The sequence below is a fragment of the Emys orbicularis genome, chromosome 1 (genome assembly GCF_028017835.1).
Source record: "Emys orbicularis isolate rEmyOrb1 chromosome 1, rEmyOrb1.hap1, whole genome shotgun sequence".
Taxonomy (NCBI): domain Eukaryota; kingdom Metazoa; phylum Chordata; order Testudines; family Emydidae; genus Emys; species Emys orbicularis.
The window spans coordinates 126,581,386-126,594,760 of NC_088683.1; the positions used below are offsets into that span (position 1 = coordinate 126,581,386).

The 13,375-nt window shown below is 38.0% G+C and overlaps 1 protein-coding gene across 1 annotated transcript in view; it reads left to right on the forward strand.

The window, feature by feature from the left end:
• The window catches only part of C2CD5 (C2 calcium dependent domain containing 5), a 112,803-nt gene extending 99,792 nt beyond the window's left edge, over nucleotides 1–13,011 (forward strand). The window contains exons 25-29 of the mRNA XM_065397787.1: nucleotides 6,783–6,833; nucleotides 7,824–7,925; nucleotides 8,832–9,022; nucleotides 12,048–12,194; nucleotides 12,601–13,011. Of these exons, the coding sequence (XP_065253859.1) occupies nucleotides 6,783–6,833; nucleotides 7,824–7,925; nucleotides 8,832–9,022; nucleotides 12,048–12,194; nucleotides 12,601–12,729 (620 nt within the window). The 3' untranslated portion in view covers nucleotides 12,730–13,011. The remainder of the gene's footprint in view (nucleotides 1–6,782; nucleotides 6,834–7,823; nucleotides 7,926–8,831; nucleotides 9,023–12,047; nucleotides 12,195–12,600) is intronic.
• The last annotated feature ends 364 nt before the right edge of the window (nucleotides 13,012–13,375 follow it).

Below are 13,375 nucleotides of genomic sequence, written 5' to 3' on the forward strand. Positions count from 1 at the left end.
GAGTCAGTGCTTTAACAGTTTAGCCAGTTATACAGGAAGAACAGTTGAAAACCCCGGCATAACCATTTCGACCTCTGGGTTTTTTTCCCTTTATCCCTCTTTCCCCAACTGTAATCACAATGAAGGGAGAAGTGAAAGCTTCATCATTGGTGTGGTATCAGGAGACCATTCTCCAAAGATTACATTCAATTTTTTGGTAACTGGCTCTCTTAATTCTCCATTAAATTAAGCGTGATGGCATCCCTGATGTGGCACTTTCTTGGTTTCCATTATTTTATTACACAAACTAGCCTTCTTTCAATATGGATTTCAGTGTTAACTCACTGTAGTATTAGGGAGTCTTCAGTATCTTTTCACTCTATTAATACTAGAACACTTATTTGCATACTAGCCACTGACCAGTAGAGGGTAGTCTGTTCATATGTAAGTAAATCACCTGCGTCAATGTTCTTCACATTTTGTCATATTGTACAAGTACACTGTTCTGGAATCTTTTAACTAGACAGTTATTTAATCTCTTTTGACTGTTTACCTATAGGCACCAGCGTCTCAATGTAATTATATAACTATCTCAAAAGTAAATTAGCTACTCTGATGATAATCCCCCATATTTTACTTACTGTTCTGTAACATTATCATTTGCTTTAATATACTGGCACAGAATCTTTTGGTATATTAAGCACTAATGAAAAAAGAGTGCTTTTATCATCCCTGCAACAGAAGTCTGCAAAGACTCATATTCACATAATAGCCTGCAGACTTTTATATATTATCTCATTTTAAAGCTTTCATAATACACTTTATGGCTTCAGTTTTTTGTTACTGGTACTACTACTACCACCATCACCACTGTACATTAAAGGGACACACAGTCAACTTGATCTAGTGTTGGTAAAGTAAAACCTAAGATTAGTATAACTGAAAAGTTAATGCAAAGAAAATGTTTCTCTCTTTTTCACTTTTAAATAGTACATTTGGTGGCATTTTTTGTATATCTGATTTCATAGTTTTGTTGGTGAGTTGTTTGTCCTATCTCACCTACTAGCTTGATGGCAGTACTCTCATCCGACTGTGGCAGGGAGCACATGCTCTTTCCTAGGCCTTTCAAGAGGATGTTTACTTGTAACAGCAGCAGAGTTTGGGTCCAGAAGAGTGAGTGAGGCCTTTTCCCAGAGACCCATCACATGTTCTGGGGTTCATAGCAATCTGTGGACAGTGGGAGCCCCTTTCAGTGCCTGGAACCCTAACAGAGTTTGGGCACCTTGTTCTTCCTCCCCTATGATCCTGAATGTGGCTGGTAGCAATTGGAGCATGGAAGTGGGGCAGTTGAGCCTCTGTCTTCCCTGCACCAGGTTAGGGAGCAACAGCAGCCAGGGAAGGGGTTGTGACGCCCTCTTCTCTACTCAGATCTCTGGAGACTAAAGGAAGAAGGGGTCCTTGACTTATTGGGTCTCCAGTACAGGTCCTGGAGTAGTTTAGAAGTTGGGAGGTTGTACTTTGATGCTGTTGCTGAAGATGCTGGCCAACAGACAGGTATGTGAATGGAGGGGCAAGAAGGGGGCTCTTGGTCGTACCCACTCTCCCTTGCTGTGAAGACTCTTCAGAACATCAGCAGAGAAATAGGAACATCTTTATATAACTTTAAAAATAGATTTAAAATACATATGTTCTAGTATTTAAAGGGTGATAATTCAGAAATGTGAATTTCTTAAAATTAGAGAATTTTTTTAAAATGTCAAGTTGAGTGTCCTGTTAAGGTACAGCAGATGTTTTAAAACCAGCACAATTTATATAAGTAAATAACAGAATATTAGTATGAATTCAAGTTACTTTACTATTATTGTTCTTATACTTCAAAGAGAGAAAAGAAGCTCTGATCAATGTAAATAAAAAAAATAATCCACAGACCTAGTAGTCCCAGAAATTGTATTATTTATCATTTGATTTATTTAAGATTGACTTTCTGTACTAGCTCCAGATTGGTTCTGATAAGACTGTCCTACATTATGAAAATTACCCATTGCTGACAATGGGTGTCAGTAACGAGTGCAGCTGAATCCAAGTTGGAGCACAGCTTAACTGCAAGTGTAGGCAAGGACAGATTGTGTTCAAGTCCTTTTCAGAAAGAAACATCATGTGTCCAGGTCTAGACTTGTAACTAAACTCTGTTCCAGTACCAGTTAAGCTGCACCACTGCTAACAACTCTAGCAAGCAGTGAGTATTTTTTTGTAGACAAGGCTATCGTGGCTCCATGTGACGCTGTGCTAGCTATTTCCGTTAGCCATTCTGAGTAGCCAGAGACCAGCGATAATCCGTTTAGCTATGATCAGTTTTAAAAGTACTCTGTTATAACTGACTGGTTTTTAACAGATTGGAAATGCAGGTTTCATAGGAGAGACCTGGATGACTTTTGTAAAACGGTGGTGAGACTGTCAGATGAAAGTACAATAGTTTTGTTGTTTGATAACGACACCTTGATCATGCAAGGACAACATAGGTGGACTTGAGCTCTCCACACATGCTGACAGAGTCTGCCCACATGGTTTTCCTTGCAAGATCTGGGCCTTAGCCTCTGCAGCCGTGTTACCAACCCTCTCAATTTAATCATGAATCTCATGGTAGTTGATGGTTTTACTTAAAGCCCAGTTCCTGGAATCCTGTGGTTACATGAGAATCTCTGCTTTTGTTTTTAAAGAAATAAGTTCCTAGACCTCATGATTGTGGAGAAAAGTTTGGAAGTGTGACCTGAGTGCACCCTGAAAGCTTAGGAAGCAAAGAAAGAGTCCCAAATTTATTATTTTTTAAGTAGAGTCTCACATACTCTGTTGCTTATGGTAGGCTGAGCTGTACGCCCAATAAGAGAGACCCGCATATTAAACTGTAGTCCTGATTTGCCTCTCATATCAATGGGAATCAGCGTTACAGACCGACAGACAGAAATGCCATCAAGTTGAGTGGAGGGCCTTGCTTCACTCTGCCAAAAAACTCACGGATTTTTAAACTATTATGACTCTTTGGCGCCTAGTTCATGATATTTGAACTTTGGGAGTTGAGCAATGCTAACAGTTCAGACTTTTACTGAGTAAATTATGGATATATATAAGGAGGCGGGAAAGGCTGTACCTTGTTTCCAGTATCTCATCTGAGAGTCACAATTTCTTGTAAAAATCAGCAAAAAGTGGGAGGCTAAATTCAGTGTAGTCTCTCAAGTAGCCATTTGTGTTCAGCTAAGCAAGTCTTTCTTCTAAAATGTTTTATGAAGTCTTCTATAATTTGAGCAGAACATTTTTTGTGCTCTCAAATGAATGTAGAAGAAAGAGTGAGACAGATACATGATATCTATTGAGAAGGTATTGGATGTCTGCCAATTTCCCATTAAATACTAGCTCTTTAATGCTTGACCCCAGAGTCAGGTAGGACTGAGTTAAATATGTTTCTATGTTCTACCGTTAGTGTCTTATTATTCCTCAAGGCTGAGCAGGAAATTCCCTAGGCTAGAAACAAGTACTGTATAATTAAGCCCCTTTGTTTTCAGTTTAAACGAATTTTTTAAAAAAAAAAAAATCCAGGGCTTTAAAGTAAGTATTCAGTTTTTTCCGATTTCCCCCTACCTTTGTATCATTCAGATATATAAAAAAAACTTGTTTTATTAGGAAAATACATTGCATGAGATATATGTATTATGATAATACACTAGTTTGTGTGTATATGCAAAGCTGTCTATTGAAGCAAGGCTATGTATTAGTCTAGACGATACACACAATAAACAAGCTCTGAAGTGCGTATGCATCTGAACATACTGATGAATTTCACGCCCTCCATGTACACATTTCAAGCTGTTAGCTGGTAACGGTTTAAAGATCTGACACTCTAAAATGGGAAGAAAACGAAAATCCGTATCAGAATACGATTCAGAACACAAGGAAATTAAAGGAAGGTTAAAACAAAAACAAAAACCGGAGAAAAGGATGAAGTTGAGAGTATGCTCTGCAAATGATGTGGCCCAATTATGAAATGTAAATATTTATAGGCCGATAGTTCTAAGTCTGCAACAGTAAACTTTATTCAAATGAAAAGTTTTATTTGGGGATTGTTTTCTTAAACTCAGAGGTGGCATTGTGTTTTAAGTTTTGTTTTAGTTCTGCAGCAAACCACACTGAATTCCATTCATCAAAGTATTTAATCTACTGAATACTTCCCCCCGTCCTTCCATCCACCAAAATAAACCCCGGCATTTACCCATAAAAAGTAATAATAGTTTTTTTGCACCAATTTTCACCTGTTTTTATTGTTGTAATAATAAACACCGATAAATTCCTGGGAAAAATAAGAACTGAAAACGAAGGACTCTGTGTATAACGGCTTGTTATATAGTATACTACTGAAAACATGGTCTAATCTCAGACGTGAAAGAAACCATCTGTCATAACAAAGGGGGGGAAAAAGAGCAGACATGACTATATTTCATAGAGCAACAAAGTCTATAGGAAAACTCAGCAAAGGTGAACCATGTGGAAAAAGCACATCATGGGGATACAGACACAATGTATTCTGAGGCTGCTCATTTCTCAGGCATGTTTAACGATTGTTCTTGTATAATTCATGCGATAAGGAATGCCTTATAAAATCAGTGGGGAATTTGTTAGAAAGTACTAGAAATAATCTTGATAGGGAGGCTGGAGTACATTGAACAAGTATATGAACCTATGGAGAGGAAGAGAAAGTCCTATGGTCTTCATGCTTGTTGCATTCCTTCTCCAAACAATTTTGAGAGCTGTGTAAATGTCTTGAATGTATCACATTTTTTTGAGTATTGTTGTTACTCGTTGAATAAAATGGGATTGGAATAAAGCAGTAATAAGTTGTGTAAAGGCTTTTAAAGCCTAGTGGGGAGCCTTCAATGACTGGATCTTTCCCAGAGGGAATAACAGTGGTGATTTGGGCCCAGAATATTAGCCTATCCAGTGTTTCTTTTCAAGCTTGAATAATTTGAAGGTAGGATCCTCCTGAAACAGATCCCATTTCTGAGCAGAGAAAGCACTCTCAGCTTAGTATAAAAATTGATTCCAGCACTAAATTTCTTGGAGGTCACTGGTTACGTCACCCTGATTCCGCAGTATTGCTGTGCCCATGTGAACCCCCATTGACTTCAGTGGAACTCTATACGGGCACTGCAGTCTGCCCACATACAATGAATTGCAAAATTGGGGCCTTAGATGGCCTTCTTGCTTTATTTTGGGGGGAAGGAATATTCATCTTGGCCTGACTTTTTTTTTTTTTTTTTTCTTCTTCCAAAATGTGAACAAAACTGCTCAGTTATTTGAGTTTCATGGAAGTTAAAACTGTCTCTCTTCAAATAAATCATCTGAATTTTATGTACTAGTAACTGACTTAAAACATTTTAGGAGGAACTTTCCATTATAAAAGAATTTTGCGACCTGTTTTGAAGAGTTTTCACACCTCTGTTGTTTACAGCGGGCCTTTGAAATTTTGCACACAAAAAAACTACCTCAAACTAGGGTCTTATTTTTTTTTTTGGTCCCATGAAATTTTTGTTTTGTTTTTTTTAAAGACCTTGATGGGCATTTCTTAAATAACAATAACTCATAATTTTGGCATCTCGGTAGCGATAGCTGTTTACCCAGATCATGGGTACCAGCATGGGAAGAAGCAGTTTTCACAGAGCTGTTACTTACCTCACCCTGTCTTGCCCACCTGTATGGGTGATGAGTGCAGTCTGCCCCAAAGTACCAGCAAGTGTTACTGTCATCATTCTGTGGGAAGTATGCTGTGCCAAGTATAGATCTGGTTCAGAGTACTTCCTAGTACTTTCCATGGGGAAACTGGAAGGCACATTATGTTTTCTGAGCATCAGTTTCTGTCTTCTCCTTCAGGGATAGCACAGTTACGACCTGCACGTAGCTTGGGGCTTGGAGCAAAGCCACAACTAAGTCCATAGGAAGTGCGGTATGCCATCCTCCCCCCTCTCTAATAAAAACCAACATAATTTTTGGAAGGCTTGCTCAGTTTCAGGCAGCTGAGGATGAAAAATTCCATTATTATTATGTAAAAACCTTTAAAATAATGTCTTGTGTGTTGGAACAACCTTAGTCAGTTCCCCATCAACAATTATAACAAAGTTTGGAGCATAGTCAAATATAATTTAAATATCTTAATTTGGATTAGAGTATTGCATTTTTACTGCCCTCTCCTCTATGTAACAGTCGCTTTATGCATATCCTCTATGCTCTGCATTTATGTGCACCCAGTCAACTGGGTTAACCATTAATCTGCTCCATTGCATATATAGACTGTTATATTCCTCCCCAGCCCACTGTAATCTTTTATCTAAATTATACAGATTAGGTTCACTTAATCTTTCTTCATAAATCACACTGTAATACTTTTATAATTTTGTTTACCCATCTACAGATTCTCTCTTGTTTTTGTCTTTTTTTTGTTAGCAAGTTGCTCTAAATAGTACCCAAGTACTTCTGAGTGCCAAGGAGTATGTATAGTTTCATATCATAGTGTGTTTTAGATTTAATGGTGAAGTTGATTGTACTATGCTACAAAAGTACATTAATCAGATCCCATAGAGTGTAGTCTTTACCGAATTCATGTTTGTAATGAGACCCTAAAACCACTATAGAGGGTTTTTTTTCTGCCAGTTTAATCTCTAAAATCCTTTAATAGAAGAAAAAAGATCCTTTGTACAACATATCTGTGCAGTTAATGTTGTTCATATGTTACATGAGTGGAATTCGTTTTGTCTTACTAGAGGTCCTGGAGAATGCAAGTTCCCACACAGGTATACCAGCTGCACAGAGAGGTGAGTTTACTTAATTTAGCCATAAGCCAGAACAGGGTGGACATTCCTAGGCCACTGGGCCACACTTTGGATTTGTCTTCATTCACCCAAGAAGTGTTTACCGGTTGCCTAGGAACGCATGCTCTGCTATGACTTATTGATATCAGAATATGTTTTTTAAAAAATCACAAGAGATAGTTAAGATTATTTGCACTAATTAAGAGAGTCTTTCTGCATATAACTATATCTGCTAGAGAAGTAGTTCCTCAGAGAAAAGTTGTGTTATTTAATTCATTTTGGCTTACTTTAATGTTAATTTGTATTCCTTTGTTTTTACAGAGTAATGTGCTAATGATCAGTTATTAAAAGGTCCTTGGATGCTTGCCAAACTGTTCTCAAGACCAGTTTCAGGGGTACTAACCTAAAAACAAGACAGTGTCATAGCAGAAAAACAACCCTTCAGTTGCCTTTTTTGGTGAAAAGTAATGCTTCAAAATGAAAATACTTGCACGTTTAAAAATTGAGAGGTTGTTCCAACTCATAACTTTTACCCTAACCCAAACCATGTGTTTTCAGGCTGAAGGCAGGGGAAGTGATTGATAGTTACATCCAGGAACTTTAAATTCATGATCAACAGCTCCTTGTGAAAAAAAGAATAGGAATACAAATTAAGATTAAATAGAGCTAAAATAACACTAAGAAACTAAAATTAGTTACTTAAGGTGAAGAAGCTAGAACAAGGTGTGATGATTTTATTTACACGTGTTTCCAGTGACGAAGTCACAGTCAGTTGGTTCACAGCTGTGACATCACCAGTAATCAGTACACTGCTTTGGACAATATAGGATAGGGCTGGACATTTAACTTTTCCTTTAAACAGACGTGAAAGGGATATTCATTCTTCCTCAGATACAGAAAATTGCTTCATCAAAAGGAACACTGAGGTGGGCAAGAGACGTCATCCATATTTTTTCTTTGTTTTTTCTTTTGTTTTTCTGTCTGTGTTTTCAGCAACGTCAGTTGATTACAGTTCCTTTGCAGACAGATGCAACAGCTGGATAGAGCTCATTAAACTGAAAGCTCAGACCATAAGGCGTGGATCAATTAAGACAAGTAGGCGTATGTTTCTACCACATTATGATAATCTGAGACATATCTCTGATTTCCCAGTGGTGGAGGGTGGAGTTTCCTACCCAGTAGTGGCATTGCAATTCGAAAGCACAACAAATATCCGAGCGCAAAAACTGCAGATGCTTTCTAGTATCTGTTTAAAAATAAATTAATTTAGGAATTATGAGTTAGTAGTTTAAATGCAGAATGCAGTCTTTCTATTCAAGTTGTCGCTTACTAAAAAACAGTTACCAATAAAGTATATAGCTATAAATAGGGATGTTAATTGTATAACATATATGCATACACTCTGTGGGTGTAGGTGTATGTATAAACTTGGAAAAATTTTGGTGAGAAACAGGTAGCAATCACGTAGGTGACAGTCAAACCAATTATCACTAAATTAGCAACTCGTGAGTTATTCTTCAGTAGTTCTTTGGTCGAAGATCTGTCTGTTTTACTTAAATTAGTCAAGATTAAGGTTATCTGAAAGTTGACAATGAAGAATTTTTTAATGGAAAATGCTGCACTGGGGAAACATGACAACTTTCACACTCTTCCTGTAGTAATTTGTTCCTCCAGCAGATATTTATTTCAAAATGTTGGCACCTTTTTTTCCTTTACCTTCACTGATAACTGATTGTTGTATGTGCAGCTGCTAGCCTCAATGTTTTCTTTTGCAGGAATGCCACTCTTCCAAATAAATTCCATTGCAGCTTCTTGTCTTTTTGCATGCATTGCATGATAATTTCCTTTCTTTCATGACATGGCTGAACATCACAGGCAGCTGAATATAATCACCAAGCTATTTGGAAACCTTAAAGAAGAGTTGTTTTGTTTTAAGAACAAGGCACTGATCATACTCAATAGTTACTTTCTTTTCTTTTCTTTCTGTTCCACCTTTTTTAGCTGCTTCTCTTGACAAAGCAAGTCCACTGGCTGAAGGACACTTGCGTCACCGTTCTGTTCCACCATGCACCAATTCTACTGTCTCGGTTGTTAAGATGACACCTCTTTCTTTTATCCCTGGGGCAAAAATAACCAAGTATCTTGGGATAATCAACATGTTTTTTATTCGAGAAACCACTTCTTTACGTGAGGTGAGCTGCATATTAGGACTTTGCACTTTTTTGTGAATTGATAATAACAAAGCTAAATGAGTTTACTGTCTGAATTAACTGTATGGCACAGGAAGAGAGCTGACTTTTCACAACTTAGGCACTGTGTGCTAAGCGACTGGGAGTCACATAAAGGTGATCCTCTTACTTGTTGTTCCTCTGACATTTATAAAAAGGGCTGCTTCATTTGTTTGTTCTTCAAATTGGTAGGAAGAAGTGTTACTCACCCATGTAGCCAGTAAAATAGCATTACATGGTCAGGGAGCTTACCAGTGGGTCCATTATCGTTGCTGGCCATTTTGGTATAGGCCAAACACAGCACAGCATCCAGACATAGCTAAAACCAGCAAACGAAAAAATGTATATCCCTTGGGGGGCGGGGCGGGGCGAGGGATAGCTTAGTGGTTTGAGCATTGGCCTGCTAAACCCAGGGTTGTGAGTTCAATCCTTGAGGGGGCCATTTAGGGATCGGGGGCAAAAATATGTCTGGGGATTGGTCCTGCTTTGAGCAGGGGGTTGGACTAGATGACCTCCTGAGGTCCCTTCCAACCCTGATATTCTATGATTTCAGTGGCTATTGGAGCTCCTTTGGGCTCTAAAACTGAGATTTGCTCAAATGCTAAAAACTGATCCTTAGTTAAAGGAAAAGATCAATGGTAAGCTTTCAAAGCATGTATGGCTTTTGTGGTTCCTTACTTAGTCTTATGCAAGGATTCACAAATTACATATGGCCATTTGAACAAGCAGCATTCCAAGCCTTCCCAGCCACATATATCTGAGCTGCTTCAGGAATGCCATAAATGTTTGAAAAGCCTGCCACTGTGTATTAACCAGTGGAAGCAGCTTACTGTTAGTGGCTATCCTGTAGAAGCTTTGGACAGCCAAACGTCACATTTGAATCTTGCAATTTATGGCCTTGTAATTTACATATCTTCAAAATTTAATTGAAAACTAGATGTCATTTTTCAAAGTGATATATGATGTAACTTAATCTGTCACCCTAAGGTCTTAGTTTCTCTGTGCCTCAGTTTCCCCACCTGTATTCTTCAGGACAAGGATCCTTTTTTTTTACTCTGTTTGCACAGTGCCTAACACAATATTGTCCTCGGATGGAATGTAATACAGTTAGATAATCATAATATATAAAAATGGTTGCTAATTATATCCACTCTTGTAAATTATTCTGAGCATATGTATAGTATTTTCTGTTTACAGGTCTGTCTCATCTTACGCTGGGGTTACGTTCCGCAGTCAGCGCCTAAAGCGAAAATCGCGTATAATCAAAATTACATTGAGTGTAATGGTGGGCGGAATCGCCCGCATTACAGAAACAGTATTTAAATTGTTATTTTTCTCTCTTTTTTTTGGTTTTTGTTTTGTTTTTGCCGACCGCATAAAGCTGAAATCGCACATGTTAAATGCGCCTAAGATGCGACAGACCTGTATTATTTATTATGATGGTTTAGCAGTTCCTTTATGGAATATGGAGTGGTCCAAGGCCCTTTAACACTTTCAGAGGTGTTTGCAAAATTCTGTGTTTCAAAAAGTGAAGGGTGCCACATATCTGGTTTATCCTGTGTCTTTTAGATACTGCAGTCTACATGTAGATAAACAAAATCTTTTCCTTTCTCTTTGTATCATTAGATTATTATACCCACTTACTTGGATCATTATTCTATTGATCTTTTTGCACTGATGCTGTAATCTGTGTAGATTTAGATTTTGACGGGTATGTCTGATGCAGATGATAAACTGGTGTCCATACTTTGGGTTTCTCACTTCTTTAGGGTTGTATGCATGGAAATATTGTGGAACAATAAAAATAATTTTGGCCTTTTATCAATTAATCATCATATATATTTTCTGTTTTCTGGCTCCTAACCTCTTTACCAGTGGGTGATACCTCCTTCTATAGTAACTGGGGCGGTCAAAACTTGTCATTCAGGTTTCTAAGATTAGCTGTGCCCCTTTTGCTGCTTGCCAGCTGTGCAGAAACAAGTGTTCCTGCCTTTCATCTTCCATTCCTAGCTTTTGCAGCTATTTTGGTTCAAACACTTCAGTTTCTTTCCTCAGTCCTTTCTGTCTTCCTTCAGGGTGGCTGTTAGTGGAGACTCTCTTCTCCCCTCAGGAACCATATGTGGAGCATATTCAGTGTCCTCTCCACTCCTCGTCCCAATTTAGTTGGCATGGCACAGCAGATAAACAAGCAAAAAAAAACCACCTTACGTTTTTCTCTCCATGTGAGAAATCCTATTGGGGTCAACAGAAGGAAAGCTCTGTCACAACTGTTCTCAGGGACCTCATTCAGCCAGGGGGTAGAACAGAGAGCACAGCTTCTGTGTCTGGTTTTCCTTCCACCACATGCAGGAGAGACTGTGGAAAAAGCAGGCTGTCATCAGCAGGCATTGGACCACTGTGACAAAAACGGGGCTGTAACTGGAGTTCTTTAAGATGATTACACAGATCCATGTGACTCCTCTTAGTTCCTGTTTCTTCAGGAATTTGAGTTAGTGGAAAGAATTGAGAGGCTGGCCTTGCCTGCAGCTCCACATATTGTTTCAGATCAGAAAAATCCAGTCCCCTAAAGAGTATGCCCACAATTCCAAACAGCCAGTTTTCTAGGGGGTCCCAACAAAAATGTGGACTGTGCAGGAGTGTCTTAAGTATGTGGGTATATACAGGTGATGATTTTGAAGAATTCTAGTTACAGGTAAATAACCTCTTTATTCTTTTCTTGTTTATTCATGTAGCAGGATTTTTTTCATTTGTTTTTCAGCAAATGCTCATTCACCCATAAGCAGGTGATGCATAACTCTCAGAACAAGTTCAGTCTTTATATTTTACAGGTCACTTTGTACAGAACAAGATGTTGCTCCTCTAAAATATATACCAATCAGCATTCATTGGAAGAGAATCATTTGAAAGGAGAGAAACATAAGTAAGATATCCACTGCTATTTTTAGTGACAGTTACACAAAATCCACTTGTGTTTGTTTTTTCTTTTCAGGAGGGCGGTGTCAGTGGCTTTCTCCATGCTTTCATTGCTGAAGTGTTTGCAATGGTGAGGGCTCACGTTGCAGCTTTAGGGGGGAATGCAGTTGTCTCGTACATAATGAAACAGTGTGTTTTCATGGAGAACCCCAACAAAAATCAGGTAAATTGTGATTGAAATGACAATTTTTCTGACAATTAAAGAACCAGCTGATGTCATATGTAACCAATCTTAGAGGAAAATACCCATGTAGGATGAGGTTATTCTAATCAGTCCACATAACTACAAGGAGGAGTAAGTCTCTCTCTCTCTCTCTCTCTCTCTCTCTTTTTTTTTATAGTTATGTGGACTGAGGAGAGATCTAGTGGGCATAATCTGACCCAGTAGGAGGTTTTTGATTTGTTTGAGGTTTTTTTATTTTTATTTTAGAATTAGAGTTAACATATCAGAATGATATAGCAAGAACTTAGGTGAATGAATTTCATTGATTTTAGTGTTAAGTCCAAAGGCTGAAAATATGCTCCATAAAGGATATATTTAACTATTCAAAAATTATCTGTCCTTGCAGGCACAGTGTCTAATAAATGTCAGTGGGGATGCAGTGATCGTTGTACGTGAATCTGAATTAGAAATGGTACCAGTGCAACCATCTGCTGCTGTCTCTCAACCCGCAAGTGCCGGAGATGTCACGACATGAAACCAGAAGAAATAGAATGGCTCTTCCCGAAGTAAAAAGATCTCTGCAAAATGTGGGAATGTTTAGCTTTACCTCTTCAAAAATCAGTAATTCTCCAAAATATTACAGTCAGCTAAATCTGAGACAATCACTAACCTTCGTCCATCAACTTTACATAATAGCCAGGGCAACATTTTATTGACAAGTACCCTGTAATTCCATTTTTTTAATCACTAGCCCCTGTGAAATCTAGACAGAAGATGAGGCATTGATCTAAAGCAATTCCATAGAGCTCCTGAAATAAAACAGGAACTTACCTGTGTTTTTTCTTTATGTAGTTGTTTGACAGGGCCAGAACAAATAATAACTCAAACAGTATCTGAGTCTGATAATGCTTGTTCATGTTAATTTACTCTTAGTTAATTTAAGAAACAAAAACTGGAAGATAATCAAGAAACTGGAATCAGCTGCCTTTGAATGAGCAAGAGATCATGAACTGGTTTAAAAAAATATTACCAAATAAGCAGTCGTCTGATATTAAGTGTGTAACGAGCTTTAGCTCATGGAACTTTGAGAGGAAAAAAGCACCAGAAATGACTGTCTGAATTTAGCAGCATGCTAAAATGTTTTTCAACTGTTTGTGAACTAGTGAATATTTTTATTGTAC